We start from the raw sequence: 25,288 nt of genomic DNA, 5'->3' as shown, positions 1-25,288 counted from the left end.
GACCCCGGGATCGCTTTTCACACCACCCAGCACATGGTCTCCAAGTGCAAATAAACTGGTCTTTTCAGGCAGAGAACGATGCGAACACTAGACGCCAGGTGTAAGGTTCTTGAACCATGCATTGCCAGTGGTGTTTTCTGATTGGTGAATTGATTGTTCCATCCCTTTTTGGTCAAGCTTCAGTTTCTCTTAGTTGGTATTGTGTTTTCTTATTTGTACCTTTTTTTTAAAAAAAACTTTTCTTTTTTTTCTTCCTTTCCGTCTCTACTTTTCTACTCCCTCGCCTTGCAGTTTCTGGTCTGCCTTTTACCTCTTTGGTAGTCTGTTCTGCAGTCTACTGCTCTGGTCTGCTCTGTACCTCTTTGGTCCCTGGCCTATGGAAGTCTTTGTTCTGTACTCTACTGCTCTGTACCTCTTTTGGTACCTGGCCTATGGAAGTCTTTGTTCTGCAGTCTACTGCTCTGTACCTCTTTGGTGCCCGGCCTATGGAAGTCTTTGTTCTGCAGTCTACTGCTCTGTACCTCTTTTGGTACCTGGCCTATGGAAGTCTTTGTTCTGCAGTCTACTGCTCTGTTCTGCTCTGTACCTCTTTGGTGCCCGGCCTATGGAAGTCTTTGTTCTGCAGTCTACTGCTCTGGTCTGCTCTGTACCTCTTTGGTCCCTGGCCTATGGAAGTCTTTGTTCTGTACTCTACTGCTCTGTACCTCTTTTGGTACCTGGCCTATGGAAGTCTTTGTTCTGCAGTCTACTGCTCTGTTCTGCTCTGTACCTCTTTGGTGCCCGGCCTATGGAAGTCTTTGTTCTGCAGTCTACTGCTCTGTACCTCTTTTGGTACCTGGCCTATGGAAGTCTTTGTTCTGCAGTCTACTGCTCTGTTCTGCTCTGTACCTCTTTGGTCCCTGGCCTATGGAAGTCTTTGTTCTGTACTCTACTGCTCTGTACCTCTTTTGGTACCTGGCCTATGGAAGTCTTTGTTCTGCAGTCTACTGCTCTGTTCTGCTCTGTACCTCTTTGGTGCCCGGCCTATGGAAGTCTTTGTTCTGCAGTCTACTGCTCTGTACCTCTTTTGGTACCTGGCCTATGGAAGTCTTTGTTCTGCAGTCTACTGCTCTGTTCTGCTCTGTACCTCTTTTGTGCCCGGCCTATGGAAGTCTTTGTTCTGCAGTCTACTGCTCTGTACCTCTTTGGTCCCTGGCCTATGGAAGTCTTTGTTCTGTACTCTACTGCTCTGTACCTCTTTTGGTACCTTGCCTATGGAAGTCTTTGTTCTGCAGTCTACTGCTCTGTTCTGCTCTGTACCTCTTTGGTGCCCGGCCTATGGAAGTCTTTGTTCTGCAGTCTACTGCTCTGTTCTGCTCTGTACCTCTTTGGTGCCCGGCCTATGGAAGTCTTTGTTCTGCAGTCTACTGCTCTGTACCTCTTTGGTGCCCGGCCTATGGAAGTCTTTGTTCTGTACTCTACTGCTCTGTACCTCTTTTGGTACCTGGCCTATGGAAGTCTTTGTTCTGCAGTCTACTGCTGTGTTCTGCTCTGTACCTCTTTGGTGCCCGGCCTATGGAAGTCTTTGTTCTGCAGTCTACTGCTCTGGTCTGCTCTGTACCTCTTTGGTCCCTGGCCTATGGAAGTCTTTGTTCTGTACTCTACTGCTCTGTACCTCTTTTGGTACCTGGCCTATGGAAGTCTTTGTTCTGCAGTCTACTGCTGTGTTCTGCTCTGTACCTCTTTTGGTACCTGGCCTATGGAAGTCTTTGTTCTGCAGTCTACTGCTCTGTTCTGCTCTGTACCTCTTTGGTGCCCGGCCTATGGAAGTCTTTGTTCTGCAGTCTACTGCTCTGTTCTGCTCTGTACCTCTTTGGTCCCTGGCCTATGGAAGTCTTTGTTCTGTACTCTACTGCTCTGTTCTGCTCTGTACCTCTTTTGGTACCTGGCCTGTGGAAGTCTTTGTTCTGCAGTCTACTGCTCTGTTCTGCTCTGTACCTCTTTGGTGCCCGGCCTATGGAAGTCTTTGTTCTGCAGTCTACTGCTCTGTTCTGCTCTGTACCTCTTTGGTGCCCGGCCTATGGAAGTCTTTGTTCTGCAGTCTACTGCTCTGGAAAATCTAAAATTGCTTCTTATTTTCCACCACTTTTTATATTTTCCGCCCGTGCTTCATCCGGAGCATCGCACATGTTTGTGTTCCCTAGTCCTGAACTCTTGCTCTACCGGTGACGTGGTTTATTGGTAAAAACAAAGCTTTCTCTGAAGGCCAGTGTACCCGAAGAGCTGTAGCGTTGCCAATCGCTTCTCAATCTAGTCGAGCAGCCTTTCAGCGGCACTGGCCTCCCAAGAAAGCTGATGTAACAGCCTGATTCGACAGTTGACAACCTACTCGCGTTATCATCCTAGCCAACCTCGCTTTGACTGCTGGGAGCTTGTAGTTCATATGGCCTAAGCTTCTTTGCATGCAATGTGCTGTGGAACTGAATAAAGGTGACCGATCTTGATGCCTGCTAGAATGCTAATGCATATTAGGACTTTTGCTGAATGTAACTGTATTTTTCCTATGTCCCCTCCCTCCTTGAAGCGCTTTGAAACACATTGTGTATAGGCGCTATATAAATAAACTATCATATCATATCATATCATATTGCGCCTGTGGCAATAGTGCTATATGCATCGGTAAGTATTCAACAGGCACTAGCTTACAAGACAAAACAGCCAAAAAAGCCTTCCTTAACTCTATCCCAACCTAACATCTTAAACTTGCCCACTAATGAATTATCTTCTGACCGTCCTGCCAGATTCCACTTCATCAAAACATCCACACTTGAAGTAGAAAAAGTCATCCTCTCACTTAAGCCTTCCAATTGTCAGGGCGACCTATGCCCAGCATATATTATAAAAGATGGCGCAAGAGATCTGGCCCCTTTTTTATATCCAAACTTATCAATGCCTCTTTCTCATCTGGTACTATTCCCACCAACCTGAAGCAATCCTGGGTGCTCTCACTGTTAAAGAAGCCAATCTTGGATCCATCAATTCCCATTAATTACCGCCCCATTACGACGGTACCCTTTCTGCTCAAAATACTTGATAAGGTGGCTTATCCCCAAATCCAAAAATACTTGGAACTCCATAAACTCTTGGGAGCAAGACAATCAGGCTTCCGCCCCAGAAACTGCCCTCATGGACTTGAAAACCCAGGTTGACGAACTAAGAGACAAAGGTAAAGCAGCTCTCCTCTTCTATCGGCTGCATTTGACCTGGTGTACCACAAGGTCTTATGCAGCCACCTGGACTCTGCAGCCCACTTCTCTACAGAGGCCATTACCTGGATAGAGTCATTCCTCAGCGACAGAACCATGAGGGTCTTCTCCCCTTCTGCAGTGACGGACCCTATTCCAATCACATGCGGTGTCCCCTAGGGCTCCTGTGTCTCCCCAACTTTATATGGGTATCACCTACACTAATTAGGAAGATGATACTCAGATTCTCCTCCCACTTTCCGGGGATTATGACAAGGGTTTGGCGTTGGTGAATGGAGTGCATCTCATCATCCAGGCATGGATGGCTACTCACAGTCTATGCCTGAATGATAAGACTGAGCTTTTCCTAGGCACCCACCTCAACCTTAAGAAATTAGGTCAGGTGTATTTTTCCTTTACTATTAATGGGAATATCAGTAAGGAGGCTAAGGAGGTAAAGACCCATGGTTTTTACCTGGACTCTACCCTCTCCTTCAATAAACAAGTGAAATCAATGGCCTCCGCTACTGCCTACACTTGTAAGCTCATTAGGACTGGCGAACCCTTTTCGTCCAATGACCATTGCATGATTCTGGCCAGAGCCTTAATTCTCTCCAGGTTAGATTATTGCAACACCCTCTTCATTGGCGCAAACAAATCTATTATACAGAGGATACAAATCCCCCAAAACAACGCCATAAGAGCTGCATTCAGTGTGACCAAAAGATCACACATCTCTGTGACTAGACACCAAAACAACTGGCTCTCTATCCTCATCCTTTTGAAAACTGCATCACTCACCCACAAAGCACTCAACAATGCCGCCCAACCTATCTCACGGATAGATTCCATAGGAGAACCTCCGCCAGACCTACGAGACTTGGTAATACCAACTGCCTTACCATCCCTAGGTACAAGCTTGCTAAGGTAGGCAGTAGTAGCTCTCCCGTGAAAGCTGCTCAACTCTGGAACCCTCTCCCACACCAGCTCAGAGAGGATCTACCTTATCTGATCTTCAGACGCAACTACATCAACTTGCTCAAATCCACTGACCTGTAGGCCTGACCGCTATGCTTTCTGTCCCACCTCAGTCTCAGTATTGTATCTATACTTTCTCCCAAGTACCTTTTGACACATGACTGTTGTTTATCTGTATATATACTTGTATTTGTATTTTCCTCTCTGTCTATAACATGTACACATGCCCCATTCCTGCCTATTACCTGTAACTTTGTAAACTAAGCCGTGCATTTTCTGTAACTGTTGAGCCCCGATACCCCTGGTTCTGGCGCGCATTATAAATAAACGAACAAGTATTCTTCTCGTTTATCTGTCCTGCGCTATGCTTTCTGATGCACATGTACCGTTGCCTTGAACCTGAATGCCTATGCCTGACTCTTGTATTTAGCTGTCCCCCTCTGCTGCATGGTAGTGCCTCTATGCCTGAATCTTGTATTTAGCTGTCCCCCTCTGCTGCATGGCAGTGCCTCTATGCCTGAATCTTGTATTTAGCTGTCCCCCTCTGCTGCATGGCAGTGCCTCTATGCCTGAATCTTGTATTTAGCTGTCCCCCTCTGCTGTATAACAGTGCCTCTATGCCTGAATCTTGTATTTAGTTGTCCCCCTCTGCTGTAAGTAAGTGCTTGTATGCCAAAATAACAGTTACTAGCTGTCCTCTTGCCCTGCTGGTTTGGCGCGCCGTGCCTCATGCCCTCTTGCGGCTCCCTCGGGTCTCTCCCTCCTCCCACCTCACTCTTACCCCGTCCACCCGTTGGCTCTGTCCGTCCTAGCACCTTAGTAACCACTGCCATCACTCCATACTTCCCCTCTCGCGGCATTCCACGGGTGCAATTCCTCCTCTGCTTCAGCAAACCTGCCCTGCCCGAAGTCTGAGTCTGATTGACACATTATGGAGGTACTATCACCGCCTTGTTGCTAATGCTTTGAATTAACTTTCTTGATTAATTTAGTTACACGCATCTTGAATCTCGTCGTTCTCATGCTGAACTTTTGAATCATTGCGTAATCATGGTGGCCCTGAATCATGTTGTGCCCATCAACGACTTTGAAACTTGGCATGCACGTGCTGGACTCTTGCAACATAAGGTGTTCAGTATTGACCTTTGCATCTCAGCGGTGCTCACTCCACCCGTTTGTTTCCTTAACGCTGTACTTCGCCGGCGTTGTTTCTTTTCACCTCACTCACCTTTCTCAGTCTTCTCTTCCTCTCCCTTGCTTGTACCTTCTCTCCTCTCCCCCCTCACCTCACCATATTCAATGCACTTGCACTATCAGAAATGTCGGGCCTAGTATGACAGTCGTTGTCTGATCCACTCCAGCCCCCCCTCCCTTCCCTCACCTATTGTCAATTCCCTTGGACTATATGAAATGTAGTCAGGCCTACTACGATAGCTGTCTGTTCTCCACACCACCCCCTTCCCTTCCTTCAATCATTGTCTATGCCCTTGCACTATCAGAAATGTCGTCAGGCCTAGTATGATAGTCGCTGTCGGTTTCTCTCCCCCCTCTCCCCCCCCGCTCTCACCTATTGTCAAATTCCCTTGCACCATCTGAAATATCATCAGACCTAGTACGATATTATTTGTCTGTTCCTCTGCTTCCTTCCTCCCTCCCCTCCCTTCCTTCAATCATTGTCAAAGCTCTTGCACTATCTGAAATGTCATTAGGCCTAGTACAATAGTTAATTACATTCTTAATGTCTCAAGGCCTTGTAAGAGTGTTAATTGTATTTTCCCTTGCTCCCTCCCCTGCCTTGAAGCACTTTGAAACACTTGTGTATAAGCGTTATAGAAATAAACTATCGTATGCACACTTACATATGATATAAAACTGCAAATGTATATTTAATCTGTGCATAAAACTGTATAAATGTGTAAATGGAAATCCTGCAAATGTATAGTCAACCTGTACCCCCCTCCCTGTAAATAAGTCCCCCTCAAGTAACGGCACCACGATGTCTGAGGGCTGTTTGTGCACTATACAAATGTAAAAAAATGTAATTACAGTAAATATCACATAACCCCAGGCTCGTGTGGATCACATGTTCCGTTTGCTTTTTTTGTGCAGCGAGGGGAGTGTCATTGCCTACTACTGGGTGGAGTTCGGCGTGCCCAAATACCTTGAGGAGGACTTCGACAAAGGCATGGCCAGTCTGAAGGCGATCCCGCAGGATGTCAAAGTTAGGAAGAACATTCTCATTGTGGACTCCATCAAAACATACCGTACGTTCATGCTTTAAGCTCTTGCTATTTTTTTATTAAATAAAATGAGCCCGCTTCTTTGACTGGTGAATTTCACACAGTGCTCCTTGAAGTAACCAGTTCCCAGATCTAGTTGCGCGTAGTCTGATTAGATTCTCTCCCTAGCCCAATCCTCCTCCTCCTTCCACCAACTACCCCACTCGCAGCTCTCCTGCAACCTCACATGACTCTCACAAGCCATCCTTGCACATGGCAGCAATCTGCAGAAATCCACACCAGACTAACGGAGCAACTGCTCGCTTCTCTGGTGCCGTAACCCCACTGGATCCCCAAATCCTTGCAGCGGCCGCCTTGCCGGATCGTTCCAATGCTTCCCGTGCCGAGTGACGCACACTCAAGTGCCTCCATTATCGACTCCATGCCTCCTCGCAGGACTCTTATACTTGTGGCCTACAGGTATCCACACCTGGGATACGCATGTGCCACTCCTCTCTCAGGATCCCCCCTGCCCCCACCAACTTCCCCGGCCGCCAATAGCAGCAGTTCCCTTTATAAGACCACTTTACATTATCCCCCCGACCCACCCTGCCCCCCAGAGAATACAGTAAATAAGTGTTTCTCTTACATTTGAAACAAAGCAATACTTTGGCAATACTACCAAGTGGTCTTGTAAAGTCCCTCAAATGCACTTGGATTTTCATCTTTCCTTGTGTATTTTTCCCATAGAAACTCTTTCTATAGCGGTGTATTTTCTGGTTGACCAATTCCAGGCGCCATTTTGTTCATTGGAAGGTTCGCTGTGTGCCTTCCAGAAGGAGATGCGTGCTAGGGCTCCCCGCCCTGTTTTATATCTAATAAGGAAAGCTAATGCACTGAACATAATTAACAAATGCAATGCATGGATTATTTAAAAACTGTTCTTTTTACTGACTCATCTTTGCAAACCTTTGATAAAAAAGTGAAGCTGGGTACTTTGTGGTTTACACATCGTCACGATGGCCTCTTTCCACTTCTTCATTGTATCTGCGTTTGCATAATATTAATATCCACTGTGTCCTTTATAAACTCAACACGTGTTTCGCCTCCTCTGCGACTCTTCAGGAAGAATGCTCAATACCTTGCTGAGACTTGTAGCTGTTCTTTTGTTACATAGCTGACCGCTCTTGGAGGTTGTAGTTTTGCGTTCTTCTTATGTACATGTTTTTCATAATCTGTGTATTAGTAGCCGCTGAGGGCCAGAGGTGCTCACAGTCCCATAATAGTGGACATGGACAGAATTTGTGTCACAGTGATTAGAATACCATAAAGCTGTTATTTGGATCTGTGCCGCGCACGCTTCCATTTTCATGGTCTCCAGACGCTTTCGTGGACCTCCTAGAAGGAACAGGTGGGGTGGGTTGGTTAGGGGGAGCAGGAAAAATCGAGGCATTCTACTCGGCTATTGGTGGAAGTTGGGCCAGGAGCAACTGGCCTCAGTGCAGGTGTGTTCGCTAGGTGGTTTGTTGTGTTTTCCCTGTCTCAGTATGTTTCCCTATGGGAGACTTTAAGGTTGCGGGAGTGGATCGGTTTTAGCAGATGGTTGAGAGGTGTAAAGTTTTGGTTTTCATGATGGCGAGTTCGTGAGCATTTGTTGAGTAATGAGTTTGAAGGGTGGGGCTCTTAGTCTGGTTGATATTTTGGGCAGTTCTGCTGTGAATGGAAGTGTTATAAAGTGTCCTCCAAGTATTTCTATTGGCATGTTCCTTATTCGTGCAAAGACTAGTGTTTTGTGATGTGTCTGGTTAAGGGTGAAGAGTATTATAATTTCAGAGGATTAGCTCGGTTTATCATTGTTAGTCCGGTAGGTTTGTTGTGCTGTTTCATAAGAGCGGTCTTTTGGTCTACGTGCTAGTTTCAATGAGTTTTATGTTAGGAAGGCGTTGGTATGGGCTTTGTATGTGCAGTAGAGCCTTATTTATTTATTTATTTATTATAACATTTATAAAGCGCCCCTAACCCTCAGGCACCTGGGTGCTTGAGTTTAAGTTATGGTTACAAGTAATGCTTAGTTTCATACATTAGTCCATTGGTTATGCGGTGCAGTGGTAACCTACAGTTACACAGTAGCTACAGTAAATGCAATACAAATGTCGAAAACAGTTACAGAGAAGAAGTCAAGTGGTGAGTTACCGGACAACGGGCAGCCCTAGGATTCCTACAGGTAATGCGTGCGATGCATGATATCCTGTGTGAAAAGCCATGTTTTTAGGTTTTTACAAAAGGATGGTAATGAGGGGCCAGTTCTTAGTTCAGTGTGAATAGCGTTCCAGTAGTTTGCCTCAATGACAGGGAAGCTGGAGCCGCCGGACCCGTTTGGAGCCGCCAAATTGTTGTTGTCTGTTCTTTGTTTTCCTATCTTGGGTTATAGGGGTTTCCCGACCTCGCTGTCTTGAAAAGCCAGGTCTTTAGGAGCTTCCTCAATGTTAGATGGTCTTTTGCTGTCCGGATTTCTTTTGGGGTGGAGTTTCATATTTTTGTTACGAGGACGGGCAACGCGATCTCTCCATACTCTGTTTTTCTCCTATTGTCTTGATTCAAGAAGTAAGTCGGTCTTGATCTGTGATCTTCCTGGTTAGCGATTGGTGATTTTTGACTCTAGGAATTCTGCTCCATTCTCATGCAGTGCCCCGTGAGCTACGCAGAGTGTTTTGAAGTCTATTCCTTTCTTTAATGGCAACCGGTGTAGGCTTCTCAAGGCCAGGTGATGTGTTCTCTCCTGTATAGGTCGTGCTTGGAATTTCTTGGTGAGGTAGTCTGCATTCCTAGGTATAGGCTCTGGCGAGGGTCCGGTGTGGGAAGCTTCGCTCTAGAAGGATGCACCTGATTGAGCGGAACTGTAGGCATTTTCGTGGAATTTGAGTTTGCATTTTGAGTGCCTTCGCCAAGACGCGGAACATAGAGCAAGACTGATACAAAATATGACATGAATCCAATCACGAACAGCACGGCATGGGTTAAAGAATAGAGGCCAGATGATTGGGCCTTCAGGTGGGAACGAAATATATGAAGAGGGAGAAGTGCGGATATTGGGCGATGGCACGCCCCAGTATTAGGGGGATAGCGGAGAGAAGGAACAGAACTGTGAAGGGGCTCAAGGCAGTCGAGGAGAGCAGAAGGTGGAGATTCTGAGAGCGGAGGGAACGTGAGGGTGAATAGAGGAAAACGTGCAGCAAGATAAGAGGGAGCCACGCCATGAGAACTCTCAAAAAACGATACAAAGAGTGAAAAGACGAGTCATGGGGGCGGAAAGAGATGGAGAAGAGACTCGGCAATGGACGAGCGAGGGGAGAGTGAGAAAAGAAGCCAAATTAAAGGCCGAACGTGGGGGAGTAAGATGGGATGAAGGAAGGCCAAAGACCAGAGCAGAACAATAGTGAAGGCCTGGGAAGTAATGAGAAGTTTAGCAACATGCAAGGCTTGAAAGGGCCTTACCTTTCAAATTTTAAAAATGAAGAAATGGCCGGTACGGGCAGTGGGAGAGATGCGAGAGGCAAAGTTTAAGGAAGAGTCAAAAGTAACACCAAGGCTGCGGGCCAAGGGGGTAAAAAGGGAGGATCAAGGGGGAGAAAAGGAGACCGTAGGTGATGGCGAGTGACTTGGAGGAGAAACTGAAAGGAAAATACAGGGCAATGAGTTGATCTCTGGTTCTCATGCGAGTGCGCGGTTCACGAATATTCCTAGTTTTTTAAGATTACATTTGGCTTCTCCCATGTTCTGCTTGCTAAAGGTCTTTGCTTCCCTGTTCATGGTTCCAAGAACAGGGCAGCAAAGCAGGCCTTCAACAAGAACATGGGAGAAGCCGGAGGCACATTAAATGCAATGCAAAGCCTAGGAATCGTCATGAACCGCGGACTCGCATGAGAACCAGAAATCAACTTCTTGCATAATGCCAGTACCTTCCTTGAGCATAAACATTGAAACTCTGGACTTTTTTTTTTGTTTCCCTACAGCTGTTGACCTGAGGATGCTGAAAGACCCGAAAGACAGTAAGTTCCCTGTGAATATGTTTGCTCCCCACTCGAAGTCCCTCTGCTGAGATGGAAGCCTTGTGTTGCTTCTCCTGAAACCACAACCACCAGGGAAATAGAAGTAGGACTACAGGGAAGCCAAGTTCAGATTGTTTGAAAACCAAAGGTAGCCCAGAAGAGAGATGGGAAAGGTAGCCCAGAAGAGAGATGGGAAAGGTAGCCCAGAAGAGAGATGGGAAAGGTAGCCCAGAAGAGCGATGGGAAAAGGCGGCCCAGAAGAGCGATGGGAAAAGGCGGCTCAGAAGAGCGTTGGGAAAGGCAGCCCAGACTAGAGCTGTGAAAGGCGGCCCAGACTAGAGCTGCGAAAGGCGGCCCAGGCGAGAGCTGCGAAAGGCGGCCCAGGCGAGAGATGCGAAAGGTAGTCCAGAAGAGAGATGGGAAAGGTAGCCCAGAAGAGCGATGGGAAAAGGCGGCCCAGAAGAGAGACGGGAAAGGTAGCCCAGAAGAGAGATGGGAAAGGTAGCCCAGAAGAGAGATGGGGAAAGGTGGCCCAGAAGAGAGATGGGAAAGGTAGCCCAGAAGAGAGATGGGAAAGGTAGCCCAGAAGAGAGATGGGGAAAGGTGGCCCAGAAGAGAGATGGGAAAGGTGGCCCAGAAGAGAGATGGGAAAAGGTGGCCCAGAAGAGCGATGGGAAAAGGCAGCCCAGAAGAGCGATGGGAAAAGGCAGCCCAGACTAGAGCTGTGAAAGGCGGCCCAGGCGAGAGCTGCGAAAGGCGGCCCAGGCGAGGGATGCGAAAGGCGGCCCAGGCGAGGGATGCGGAAGGCGGCCCAGGCGAGGGATGCGGAAGGCGGCCCAGGCGAGGGATGCGGAAGGCGGCCCAGGCGAGGGATGCGGAAGGCGGCCCAGGCGAGGGATGCGGAAGGCGGCCCAGGCGAGAGATGCGAAAGGCGGCCCAGGCGAGGGATGCGGAAGGCGGCCCAGGCGAGGGATGCGAAAGGCGGCCCAGGCGAGGGATGCGGAAGGCGGCCCAGGCGAGAGATGCGGAAGGCGGCCCAGGCGAGAGATGCGGAAGGCGGCCCAGGCGAGAGATGCGGAAGGCGGCCCAGGCGAGAGATGCGAGGCTAAGGGTTCCGCAATTGCGCCTCGGTCCATAGACCCAGGGCCTGTGCCAGGAGGAAGTGAAAGGGGCTGCAACTAGAATGCAGGCACTTGGGGGCACCACTGAGGGGCTCTGAAGCCTTCCTGCCCATTGATGTAGGGAAACGGGAGCCCTCCTGAGTAAAGAGGGGGCCGCTTCACCCGCCCCTCTGCTAAACTCAAGGGAAAGCGGATCTCATAAATGTTTGTCACCCCCTTTGCTGTCTTGGGAATGGGTGGGGGGGCAGCTTTATAGCCATTTGAAAAAGAATGTACGTTTTGCCAAAGCTATTAAGACAAAGAAGGACCATCTGGTGACCTGAAATAATTGATTGAATGAGTTTCGATGCCTGCTGTGTTTTTCTTTGGCTTAGATACCTGCAAGTTCGGGGTGCATGCCAAGGTGGGCACCAAGACCACCTTCTCGACCCCAGGCTTCCCCAATAGCCCATACCCCCCGAATACCAACTGCCAGTGGATCCTGCGTGCAGACATCGACCACGTCATCAGTCTCTCGTTTCGGACCTTTCACCTGGAGCAATGCCAGGTGAAGGACAATGATTACGTAAAGATCTACGACTCCCTGAGCCCGGCAGAGCCTCGGGCCATCGTGAGGTGAGTACTGATGCCTGGACTGCTTCTAGAGTCTTCCCTCCTCCCTCTTGCGCAGATGTGTTCCCACCACACCTTCATAGCCGTGCCTCGGTCTGTCCTCTGTGGTTGGGTACCCACTTGTCTCTCACTCCTCCCTGTTCTGTCTCTGATCGTTCTTCATCCTCTTTCTACTTTCATTATTATGTGCTCTGTTCTTTCCTTTTTGCTTTCTCTTTCATCCCTTTCCCCCTAGATCTTGCTGCCTCTCCTCCTGGGTGTACTCCACCCGTCCTGCTCGGTCTCTGCGCTCTCTCATTCAGCAGACGGGACTTTTCTGTAGCAGCTTGCAGCCTTCCTGCTGACTGATAGTTTACACTTTCCTGTCCCTTTTTTCGGCACCACTCTTAGACTTTTATGTTGCCTCATCTATTAGCATGGACTCCAGGCGCTCTGACGGACCTGAAAGAGTAGCGGGTCGGTTGGGTAACTGCAGCGACAGAAAACCTCAAGATAGCAATGCTGTTGCGTTGATGTGTATATACCCAAAGTACCAAGGACTCTGCGTGGGAGTCAGTTTCTGGGTGTCTGTGTCCTGATTTGATGCCTTGTGTACCTTTTGGTGCTTGGGGGCATTGGCTGGCACTGAGGTTTGTAAGTTATTGTAGAGATGTTGTGTTCTAATGTTTGGTGTCTGCTGGTAGAGGGTATGTAATTGCAATTTATTTATTTCGATTTATAAAGCACTGAACGGCCCGGAAGCATTGTGGCGCGGTTACAGTTTATTCACTTAAATGCAGTTTAGGACAGATCCTTCAGAGGCAGTAGTACAAATTCAATGACTGTGTTGAGGGGGTGTTCCGAGGTTACAGAGGAACAGCGTCGGAAATAATCTGGCACCTGTCTAGTTGAATAACTTGGTTTTTAGCACCTTTCTGAACCCTGAGAGAGTCTTTGTTTCTTAGGCCGAGTGGGAGGACGTTCTAAGCTTTTGGGGCTAGTACTTCAAAGCTGGTGCCGCCAGCTTTGGCTCTGTTGAATGCTGGGACTGAAAGTAGGTGAGAGTATTGGTAAAGTGTTGGTCTGTGGATGGGTACCTGGTGTATTCTTTCTGCTAAGTAGGCTGGTGCGGTTTGAGAGAGGCATCTGTGTGTGATCGTGAGGGCCTTGAATGTTATGCGCTCTTTGATCGGGAGCCATTGGGCATCTTTTCTCGCCTGAGATGTGCTCTCTCCTAGAGATACTTAGGGCAGCTCTAAGGGCGTTGGTTTTGCGCAGTTTGCAGTTTAATGCTTCTGGCGGAAGTGCCTAGGAGTAGGATGTTACAGTAGTCCAGCTTTGCGCCAATTGTGGGTCTAGCAATGTTGGGGCAGTTTTTTGGTGACAGGTGAGGTTTCACTGCATTTATGATTTTTGTCGTAAGTGCAGCAGAAGATGAACTTGTCTTTCCGTTGATAAGGTCGAGTCCAGGTATACACTGAGGGTTTTAACTGCAGCAGAGACAGTAATAACAGTGTTCTCGATGCTGAATGAGCTACAATGTGGAGTTGGCTTAATTGGGAAGCCTACTGTGCGTTGGAACACAGAATTTGAGCATGTTAAGGCGAGATGCAGGCAGTGGAGACCTCGATGGTTAGGTTGGTGAAGAGGGTAAACTCTTGAAGTCACATAGAGCGAATCATAACTTGGCCTGGCAATGCATTAAAAAAAGGCTTAGAAGTCACCGGAAAGCACGAAAAGGGCCTAACCAGGCAAACCTGGCCCCCTTCCTGCATTCCGATCATTAGGTTTGGGTCCATTTGACCGAAAAATTTGACCTAATGACATTTGATCGAATTTATTTGACCTTTTTATTGGTTTAAAATGCAGGGGGAGACCCCCGCAACTCACCCCCAATTCCCCTCAACCTAATCTATACCCTTACCCACCCCGTATATATATTTAATTAAATTCGACTGAGAAAAAGGACAAATTCAATCAAATGTTTTAGGTCAAATGTTTTAGGTCAATTATGCTAATTCCTATCGTTATCCTCTGTAGACAACATCTATTTCACACTGTCATTCTCTTAGCCCCCTACAACAATTATTTTTTCCTTTTGCGCCTTGCTTAGATGCATTATTACCCATGTGCAGCAAGCATCTGGGAGTTAGCACATGAGGGCAGGGAGCCGTCTGGAGATGGCCATTAGTTCCTTAGGATGTTGGGCCTTCTCAAACGCGCCTCACTCTTGCTTGCCTGGGTGCTGTGCTCTGTGCCGTGCCGGTACTTTTGCGCGTAGGGCAATGATTAGCGGTCTTCCGGTTATCGAGACAGTGGCTGGAATCCCTGGTCTTTTCTCCCAGAAGTGTACCTCTGTGTCTCCAACACCCCCTGAGCCCCGCCCACACAGTGCACGCGGCCACTGGCAAGATCTGAATTTCTCTGGAGTTTCGTGTCCTCCTACTCTTGTTGGAAATTACCATTTACATTCTAGCCTCTGTGTTTTCTCCACGCCACCCCTTTTCTATCTGCTCGACTGCCCTGTCTCATGCAAACATACAGAGACAATAAATGGTTCATAACTCTGACCGTGATGCTGCAAATACTGCAAGTGTGGTGAATCGCTGCTGGCAAATCCAGGCAACTACACCAGCAGGAGTTCCCCTTTCGAAGCTCCCACCTAACCAATCCTTTATTTTTGTTTCAGTTTGTGTGGCAGTTACCCTTCCTCTTATAACCTCACCTTCCTGTCGTCGCAGAACGTCATGCTGGTGTCACTGGTCACCAATGGTGTGGGCCGTCACCCTGGCTTCATGGCTGAATTCATCCAACTTCCAAAGAAGACGCGTAAGGAACATCTTTTTATAAGCACCGCCTTCCTGCGGGTTCTTTCCTCTTCTTTTTGTTTCCTAATCTTGTTTTTGCTTGACGTCCTCCTCTGTTAGCAATGTTCCTCTCAATGTACTACTTCTGTCGCTCAGCTTTTCTATGGTACTTTTTGAAGCTCCTCTTCTTGATCGCTCTTTCTCTTTTTCACTTTCTGACCATCATTGTTTTGTGCATGCTTTTTTCGATAATTTTTGTCACCTTATTTAAGTCTAGCTGGAGCGAGCATTAGCTCTCCGACACATTTCTTGCACACTGATGTTGGAGGGCCCATGTGTCTATAAGTGGAGCCTAAATGGCTTCCCATTGGTCCATTGACTCTGTCTTGCCCTGGTTCTCATTCTCATTCTCCGCCTCACTTCTTTCTCTCCTTTCTTGGCGGCTCTTCCTGTTGATGCTTATTTCTATCTTCTTTACTTTTCTTTCTCTTGTGTTTATTTTCAATCTGGAGGCCTCTTTTCGTTGTATTTTGTTGTTGCTTTCTATGAGCCTTTGCCTTACCTTTTCACACTAATGTCCCTCCATCCCACCCCCACAGTCTCTTCTTCCCAATGTCTCTTTATTTCCAACTCTCACACCACTAATCATGTTCTGGTTTTCTTTTTTCCCTCTATGTATATTTATCTATCACTTATTTCCAGTTTCTATTTACGTGCAACATGGAAACCAGTGTGCCGGGGCGCTGTACAATAAACACATGCTTGTGAAACATATCTAAACATACATATTTCTACATATAAACACAGTCAAATATAAATCGTTCGGTCAAGCTCTCCTTTATTTCATACTTTTTTTCTTAAAATTCTCTTTCCGCCACTTAAACTTTCGGGTTGTCTCTTGAGCGTCTTCTTCAGTATAGTCGCTCTCCCTTTCTTTTCTTTTTTAAACTGTATTTTTCACTTGGAAGACAGGAGTTGCACAACAATATGCAAACAGGTTATGAATATATCCGCCCCCACGTCGGGGGCATGCCCATGTTATAGTGAATGACATATACACCCATTTGCAATACCGGGGGCTATAAGCACCGGTCGAGGGTATAGGCTTGTTTGACAACCTCCACATAGTGTCCACATGGCAATTGTTTAGTCCTCGTTCTCCCTTTCTTCAGCAGAAAGCATGACAGGGCATCAGGCACCAGATCAGCGTAGAACAAGCACCAAAGTATTGCAATATTTCATTTAATAGAAAATGTAACTTTTAATCTGCAGCTCCTTTTGACCCAGGCACAGAAGGGGTGGGTATTGCTTCCAGTTGAATACTTTTTCTTTGCATGCATGCGCAAACAGCTCATTGCCTGCAGATTCACCCAGCACATGTGTACACCACGGCAGTGAACTGGCAGCCCATTGCCTGCAGATTCACATCACCCAGCACATCTGTACACCACTGCAATTAACTGGCAGCCCATTGCCTGCAGATTCACCCAGCAGATGTGTAAACCACTGCAGTGAGAAACCAAACCACTGCAGCAGATGTGTAAACCACTGCTTTGAACTGGCAATGCTGGCAGCCCATTGCCTGCAGATTCACCCAGCACATGTGTACACCACTGCAATGAACTGGCAGCCCATTGCCTGCAGATTCACCCAGCACATGTGTACACCAATGCAGTGAACTGGCAGCCCATTGCCTGCAGATTCACCCAGCACATGTGTACACCACTGCAATGAACTGGCAGCCCATTGCCTGCAGATTCACCCAGCACATGTGTAAACCACTGCAATGAACTGGCAGCCCATTGCCCGCAGATTCACCCAGCACATGTGTACATCACTGCAATGAACTTGCAGCCCATTGCCTGCAGATGTGTAAACCACTGCAATGAACTGGCAGCCCATTGCCTGCAGATTCACCCAGCACACATGTAAACCACTGCAGTGAACTGGCAGCCCATTGCCTGCAGATTCACCAAGCACAAGTGTATAAACCACTGCAGTGAACTGGCAACCCATTGCCTGCAGATTCACCCAGCAGATGTGTAAACCACTGCAGTGAGAAACCAAACCACTGCAGCAGATGTGTAAACCACTGCTTTGAACTGGCAATGCTGGCAGCCCATTGCCTGCAGATTCACCCAGCACATGTGTACACCACTGCAATGAACTGGCAGCCCATTGTCTGCAGATGTGCAAACCACTGCGGTGAACTGGCAGCCCATTGCCTGCAGATTCACCCAGCACATGTGTGCACCACTGCAATGAACTGTCAGCCCATTGCCTGCAGATTCACCCAGCACATGTGTAAACCACTGCAATGAACTGGCAGCCCATTGCCTGCAGATTCACCCAGCACATGTGTACACCACTGCAATGAACTGGCAGCCCATTGTCTGCAGATGTGTAAACCACTGCAGTGAACTGGCAGCCTATTGCCTGCAGATTCACCCAGCACATTTGTACACCACTGCAATGAACTGGCAGCCCATTGTTTGCAGATGTGTAAACCACTGCAGTGAACTGGCAGTTGTACACCACTGCAATGAACTGGCAGCCCATTGCCTGCAGATTCACCCAGCACATGTGTACACCACTGCAATGAACTGGCAGCCCATTGTCTTCAGATGTGTAAACTGGCAGCCCATTGCCTGCAGATTCACCCAGCACAGCCCACATCCTATCACACAATACTCATTTTGCTAATACTACAAAAGGTCAAAAGGTGCAAAGTTAGTGATTTCTTTGCACCACAGTTTCTGTAGCACACGTAAAGACCATCCGGTTCGATGTCCTCTTCGTGTTTAATTTTTTAAGTTATTTTTTTAATTATTTTTAGTTCCGTGTCCGTTTCCGTGTTTGATATTGTGAGTGATGCGCTCTACTGAAGACTGTCCGCCGTCTCCATAAGATGCACTTTGGTTTGGCATCCTTTTTCCTATTGACTAAGTAACGCGTGCACTGCTAAACCCAAGACCCAAATTGCAACCTAGCCCACGGCCCCCACTGCAGCACATCCCTGAGGGTCTCTAAGGAATGGGACATTGAGGGCTCTTCATGAGGGACCTGCTGATCATTCTGACTAGAGGGGGAAATGGGGGGGCTTCTCTGGGATAAGTCACCTTCTCTGCTCCATAGCTTTCTCCACTAGCATCAACATCATGGCTGATGAGGCCCACACGGCTTGGAATGCCCTCCCTTTTCCTCTGCTTTTGCAGGAAGGCCGTCTTCTCCTTACTCTTCAGCTTAACCTGGCGTTTGCATGGTTTGAAACCAACATCATTTGCGACCCTCCTCCATCGCCACGTTCTTCATATGGTTTACAAGGTCTTCCTGCCTCTCCCAATCTTCTGCTCCCCTATCTCAATCCCCTCCCGCTCGCCCACTTCCTCTCCATTTCTGTTTCTCTTACTCTCCCTCTGGCGCCTCTCGTTTGCTCCCACTCACCCACTTCCTCTCCATTTCTGTTTCTCTTACTCTCCCTCTCGCGCCTCTCGTTTGCTCCCACTCACCCACTTCCTCTCCATTTCTGTTTCTCTTACTCTCCGTCTGGCGCCTCTCGTTTGCTCCCACTCACCCACTTCCTCTCTATTTCTGTTTCTCTTACTCTTCCTCTCGCGCCTCTCGTTTGCTCCCACTCACCCACTTACTCTCCGTTTCTGTTTCTCTTAGTCTTCCTCTCGCGCCTCTCATTTGCTCCCGCTCACCCACTTCCTCTCCATTTCTGTTTCTCTTCCTCTCGCGCCTCTCGTTTGCTCCCACTCACCCACTTCCTCACCATTTCTGTTTCTCTTCCTCTCGCGCCTCTCGTTTGCTCCCACTCACCCACTTACTCTCCGTTTCTGTTTCTCTTACTCTTCCTCTCGCACCTCTCATTTGCTCCCGCTCACCCACTTCCTCACCATTTCTGTTTCTCTTCCTCTCGCGCCTCTCGTTTGCTCCCACTCACCCACTTACTCTCCGTTTCTGTTTCTCTTACTCTTCCTCTCGCACCTCTCATTTGCTCCCGCTCACCCACTTCCTCACCATTTCTGTTTCTCTTCCTCTCGCGCCTCTCGTTTGCTCCCACTCACCCACTTCCTCACCATTTCTGTTTCTCTTCCTCTCGCGCCTCTCGTTTGCTCCCACTCACCCACTTACTCTCCGTTTCTGTTTCTCTTACTCTTCCTCTCGCACCTCTCATTTGCTCCCGCTCACCCACTTCCTCACCATTTCTGTTTCTCTTCCTCTCGCGCCTCTCGTTTGCTCCCACTCACCCACTTACTCTCCGTTTCTGTTTCTCTTACTCTTCCTCTCGCACCTCTCATTTGCTCCCGCTCACCCACTTCCTCACCATTTCTGTTTCTCTTCCTCTCGCGCCTCTCGTTTGCTCCCACTCACCCACTTCCTCACCATTTCTGTTTCTCTTCCTCTCGCGCCTCTCGTTTGCTCCCACTCACCCACTTACTCTCCGTTTCTGTTTCTCTTACTCTTCCTCTCGCACCTCTCATTTGCTCCCGCTCACCCACTTCCTCACCATTTCTGTTTCTCTTCCTCTCGCACCTCTCATTTGCTCCCGCTCACCCACTTCCTCACCATTTCTGTTTCTCTTCCTCTCGCGCCTCTCGTTTGCTCCCACTCACCCACTTACTCTCCGTTTCTGTTTCTCTTACTCTTCCTCTCGCACCTCTCATTTGCTCCCGCTCACCCACTTCCTCACCATTTCTGTTTCTCTTCCTCTCGCGCCTCTCGTTTGCTCCCACTCACCCACTTCCTCACCATTTCTGTTTCTCTTCCTCTCGCGCCTCTCGTTTGCTCCCACTCACCCACTTACTCTCCGTTTCTGTTTCTCTTACTCTTCCTCTCGCACCTCTCATTTGCTCCCGCTCACCCACTTCCTCACCATTTCTGTTTCTCTTCCTCTCGCGCCTCTCGTTTGCTCCCACTCACCCACTTACTCTCCGTTTCTGTTTCTCTTACTCTTCCTCTCGCACCTCTCATTTGCTCCCGCTCACCCACTTCCTCACCATTTCTGTTTCTCTTCCTCTCGCGCCTCTCGTTTGCTCCCACTCACCCACTTCCTCACCATTTCTGTTTCTCTTCCTCTCGCGCCTCTCGTTTGCTCCCACTCACCCACTTACTCTCCGTTTCTGTTTCTCTTACTCTTCCTCTCGCACCTCTCATTTGCTCCCGCTCACCCACTTCCTCACCATTTCTGTTTCTCTTCCTCTCGCGCCTCTCGTTTGCTCCCACTCACCCACTTCCTCACCATTTCTGTTTCTCTTCCTCTCGCGCCTCTCGTTTGCTCCCACTCACCCACTTACTCTCCGTTTCTGTTTCTCTTACTCTTCCTCTCGCACCTCTCATTTGCTCCCGCTCACCCACTTCCTCACCATTTCTGTTTCTCTTCCTCTCGCGCCTCTCGTTTGCTCCCACTCACCCACTTCCTCACCATTTCTGTTTCTCTTCCTCTCGCGCCTCTCGTTTGCTCCCACTCACCCACTTACTCTCCGTTTCTGTTTCTCTTACTCTTCCTCTCGCACCTCTCATTTGCTCCCGCTCACCCACTTCCTCACCATTTCTGTTTCTCTTCCTCTTGCGCCTCTCGTTTGCTCCCACTCGCCCACTTCCTCCCCGTTTCTGTCTCTCACATGACTTGATTTCTTTGAGACATACTCTGTCCTTCTCGCGCTCTTGCTGTTCCTCTTTTTCCTTCTCGTCCTCTTTGTCTCGCTCTGCCTGTTTCCTTTTCCCAGTGTGTCTTTCACCGTTTTCCGCAACATCTCCCACTGACGCGTGATAGCCACAACTGACCATCAGTGACCCGATTTGTTTTTTCCCACCTTTTAGCGATCTGTGGTGGCACTTTTAAAGAGGTGAACGGCAACATTTCATCCCCGTACTACCCTGGACATTACCCGCCGGATTTTGACTGCACGTGGGACATACAGGTACTGTTGAGAAGCTTACGGTGTGGAGGGGAGACGCCTCTTTAGCCAAATGTGCTTGCAGAGATGTATGTGCTGCCTTCCCACATTGTTTGGGGCAGTAGTAGCTTACGTCCGGATTCGCCAAGGGTTCTGGATCCAAGTTGTATACCAGCAGTGTGTGCTGGTCAGAAGTTTGAGTGTTCTTACTTATTATGTAGCTTAAGGCCCCTCCAAAAAGTATGAGTTACTTCACTAGCTCTGAACTGTGTTCTACAAAGTAATATCTGTTACAAAGTGGATACTTGTAACTGGGTTGGTTTTTTAAGTGATTTCTGTAACCGAGTGTCAATGCATGACTGACAGGGTCTACTACCCTTGAATTACTGATTGTATTATAAAAATATAAATAATCTGGTTTTACTCCCCAAGACTAGCTAACTTCCATTCTGAATGTGTTGTAGGTTTGACTCACCTTGACTGCTTATTGTGATCTAAATAAGGCTATACTTTGTGTTGTAACCCACAAGTGTTGAGTTGGTTTTTATAATTGTGTTTATATGAGATGTTCTAGTACTTAGTAACCCAAGATTTAGCTTGGCCTACTTGTATTTAAATAAATAATTTATATTTTTTTACAATACATAGTGTTTCATTTTTTTTTACCATATGTATACTACCATTTCCTTGTACCAAGCTACAGCCCTCTCTCCCTCCTAAAATAAGCCTGGCTGCTCTGTCTACGCTACCCTGAACTCCGGTGGTACAGCCTAATACTAAGATTGGAGTCTTGTACTGCCTCAGATATGGTTTTATGAAGCCCTTAGTTGGACTTTAGAAAAACTTTCCCTTACAACGAGGTCCTCTGTCACAGAGTGTTAAGTTAAATCAACTATATCGGACAACATGCACACCCTGAAGCTGTCAGCATGAGATGTTGGATCAGCTGTGGTTTCTTACCCAAAATTGGCTGTTATTCTAGATTGCCTAACGTTGGGTAAATGGAAAGACGACTTAACATTGAGCCAAAGACGATATCTTTTTGTTTTTTGTATTGTTTAAAGAATGTACATAGCTCGAGCAGTGCAGTGCTGGACAGGGTGTGTATAGAGTTTGCATGGCTGTAGCCTTTTTGATAGTAGCAGTACTCTGAGTTGCATTCTGTCCGTCAGTCTGTGCATTCATCGGGATTAGTCCTTCATCCAGTATTTTTGAAAAAGCCATGCTTTGAGAGCTTTACAGAAATGGATATTTGTGGGGGCATTCCGTGCCACAAGGTCATTTTCCACATCGACATGCAAAACCCATAGAGCCTGCACTATGGTCTGGAAGTCCTGCGGCGGGATGAAGGGTTTGATCTTGCGGAAATTGGAGATTTGGAGCCATGCCGTTTGGGCATTCTTGGGCAGGTGTTTCTGTAAGGACAGGCTGCTGTCAGCGGTGAAGCCTATGGATGTTGCTGAATTCGAGAGTTGCAGATCAAATCCTTCAGGTGCATCTCATTGAGCCATGAACATAGATCCAAATAGTTTGTGCACCCTCCTACATTCTGTTCAAAAGCCATGACAGTTCTTCCTTTAACTAGGCGTTGCAACACAATACCTCTGGCTCTTAAGGGACACAGGGGAATATTGTGTCCATAAACTGGTTACTACAGCTAAAAGTGTGGTTGCCAATGGTTGACTCCTTTCTGGACGAAACTCTTGAAATGGGTCAAAGTATTGCTCTGGGCCCCTACACATGACGCCGGTACCACCTGCCATGGGTATGATGGTGCGAGACCAATATTTAAGACATACGGAAATGCCGCATCACCTGTAAATCTAGCACTTGACATAATCTTTACAGCATATGGCCTACGATGGCTGACCTTTTAAGTGGCCAAGACTTTGGTAATTTGCAGAATACCTAGGATTCTAACGTACGCATATAACTCCACTATGGCTACAAGCCAATAGAACAGTGGAGCAGTTAAAGGCCATAACTTGCATGCAGGGGTACATGATCATGGCTAAAAGAGAAGGAAAGAGCGTTATTGCGAGCTGTTCGGTCTTCAAAAGTACAAGTGAACTTCCACTTGACAGGCACAAAGACTCACATAGTGCTGGGAGGGTGTTCGGGAGAACGTGAATGGTTAGATAGTGATTATGTACCGGCGGTTCAGCGCAAGAAGACGTGATTGTTCAACCTGAGGGTTCTCACAGTAATCAAGTGACCCATTGTATGGATCGAGGAAATGGGTTAAAAGGGCACTGCATCTTTAAAGATGGGGTAGGTTTTCATTCACCTCATTGGGTGGGAGGAACTAGGTTGGATTTGTGGCGGGTCAGGAGGAGGACGCAAACACCCCCGAGGACATTTCCAGCTTGTGTTTAAATAAGTATAAAGCCTATCTTTTCCTATGACTACGGGGTGCTCCTACCTATTGTACTTACTAAGTCGACAGTGAATGTCCAAAAGGAATATGTTTGCTGTCCAAAACTATCCCTAACTGAACCTCCTATTATTCTAAAGAAACTAAGGTCAGGAGAATAACTCCCTTCAGGAGAATGACTCCCTTCTCCTGATGATTGCTTCTTGCAGTTGTCTTCTTTCTTTCTCTGGATATTGACATTTTTAAACAGTCTCTCGCTACTTTCTTTATCAATTCATAGTTTTCTCAAGCTATTGTTGGCTTTTCTCCTTTTTTAGAGCTGTCTTTCATTAACCTTGGTTGAATCTTTGGATCCTAGCAAATGGGCTTTGAATACCCTTGGAAAGTATATTTTCCTGTGTGGCTCTTGCTCTCCAGACAGTCATTGTTCAGCTCTTTCCAGCCCGGTCTTGTTGGTATATCATTTATCCTGGAGGTTTCTCTGTCTTTCAGTTCACAATGCTTTCTCTTTGGTATATTCCACTCTTTCGTTATTGAATAATGGGCATTGTCCCCCCTTTTCCTGGAGTAGTGATCCCTAAGCACTATTGGTTTCCCTCTCAGGGTCTTCTGTGATTCTCGTTCCCACATTAATACAGTTTAAGTTAATTGACTTTTCTTTCAAGTATTAGTCACTTATACTGGGATGAGTATATATGATTACTTAACAAGCCCCTTTTGGCCCCCAGTCTTCCTGTTCTCCCCGTTACCTTCTCTGCTCCGTGGGAACGTCTGTGTCCCATATTGGCTTCTGACCTTCTCTTTTGTTCCTCTGCATGGTTGGTTCGGTTTCATCGCCTTTCTCTTCTTGCGGTTCTCTTTCTCCTTCATGAAGCCTCGGTACCTCCCCGGTTAACCGGACCGTTTGTTGCGGTTTGTGCCTGGTGGTGTCGGCTTAGTGGGATGGGTAGTCTACTCACCTAGAACTCCTCATGCCACACCACCACCAAGGTTTGGGCTCCCATCACCCCTGTTTCTCCCTTCTCGAACACACTGGGCTTCCAGCGTCTCCTTCTGCCATTCGGCGCTGGCCTCCTCGTTGCAGGCTCTGTGTCTACCTTTGTCTCACCTCGGTCCGGTGTTGTGCATCCAGCGAGCCTCTGCTCCCTGCGTATGCGGTCCTCTATCTCGCTTTCGTTCGGCGTGGACTCCTCCTTCAACATACTCATACCAGTTAATTGCAGGCCCTCATTTAAAGGGGCAATTTCCTTTTCTTCCTAATTATGCTTCAAGTTATTTTTCTCTTCAGTCAAGTCTGTGAACTTGAAACCATTTGGTATATTAATTAGTCCCATGTATGCCATCACGTGACATGCTTAAGGGAGGTCCTCATAGGAACGGGGGTCCTTGTCTCCTAAGGGGGGGGGGGAAGTCCCTCCCATTAAGATCCCAATTTCTTCTACTCCTAGAGAGGTTATTAAGGAGCAGGCTCACCTCCCCCTAACCCCACAATGGGGGGTGGGGTGTCCCCCTTGGGGCGAAGGGATGAATTCTCTAGATTTGTCACAGAGCTGGAAGGAAAGTAGGTGCATTGTTGTCGGCTGGAGCGAGGCAGTTAGAAAATATGAGGGTAGATGCCCGTCATACTTGCTCTGTGTCCATGCCTCGTTTCACGTGTGCCTATACCTAAGACGCATTCTTTCAGTATGGAAGATCTATGTTTTTGTTTTTTGTGTTGGCCGGACTGTTTACGTTTTTTTAAGTCCTTGATTGCAGCTTGTATTTCATTGTCTGCTCAGCGGGAACAGTTCTGTTTTATGCAAATAATTGTTAGTACATTAAATTATGTGGATAAGCAAGAAAGGTAAGCACTGTGACTGGTCAGTTTGGGGTATGGATTTCTGATACGTTGATCCAACAGAACATGAATGAAAACCTAAGCGAGGGAAGCATTTGGACTGGAGTCTAGGCAGAGCTGCCCTTTGTCCAGTCACTTTTGGAAGTCCAGAGGTGTTGCTGCTCCCATGCTAGATGCGACACAGG

At 47.7% G+C, this 25,288-nt stretch overlaps 1 protein-coding gene across 1 annotated transcript in view; it reads left to right on the top strand.

Moving 5' to 3' along the window:
- The window catches only part of ST14 (ST14 transmembrane serine protease matriptase), a 182,332-nt gene that overhangs the window by 115,155 nt on the left and 41,889 nt on the right, over positions 1–25,288 (top strand). Inside the window, exons 5-9 of the mRNA XM_069614136.1 lie at positions 6,312–6,466; positions 10,435–10,470; positions 11,966–12,206; positions 14,872–15,011; positions 20,816–20,916. Of these exons, the coding sequence (XP_069470237.1) occupies positions 6,312–6,466; positions 10,435–10,470; positions 11,966–12,206; positions 14,872–15,011; positions 20,816–20,916 (673 nt within the window). The remainder of the gene's footprint in view (positions 1–6,311; positions 6,467–10,434; positions 10,471–11,965; positions 12,207–14,871; positions 15,012–20,815; positions 20,917–25,288) is intronic.

This window comes from Ambystoma mexicanum, chromosome 9, assembly GCF_040938575.1.
Source record: "Ambystoma mexicanum isolate Mex_15411 chromosome 9, UKY_AmexF1_1, whole genome shotgun sequence".
In the NCBI taxonomy this organism is placed as follows: Eukaryota; Metazoa; Chordata; class Amphibia; order Caudata; family Ambystomatidae; genus Ambystoma; species Ambystoma mexicanum.
The sequence above is the reverse complement of the archived record's forward strand: the minus strand, read 5'-3'. Positions and strand labels throughout refer to the sequence as shown.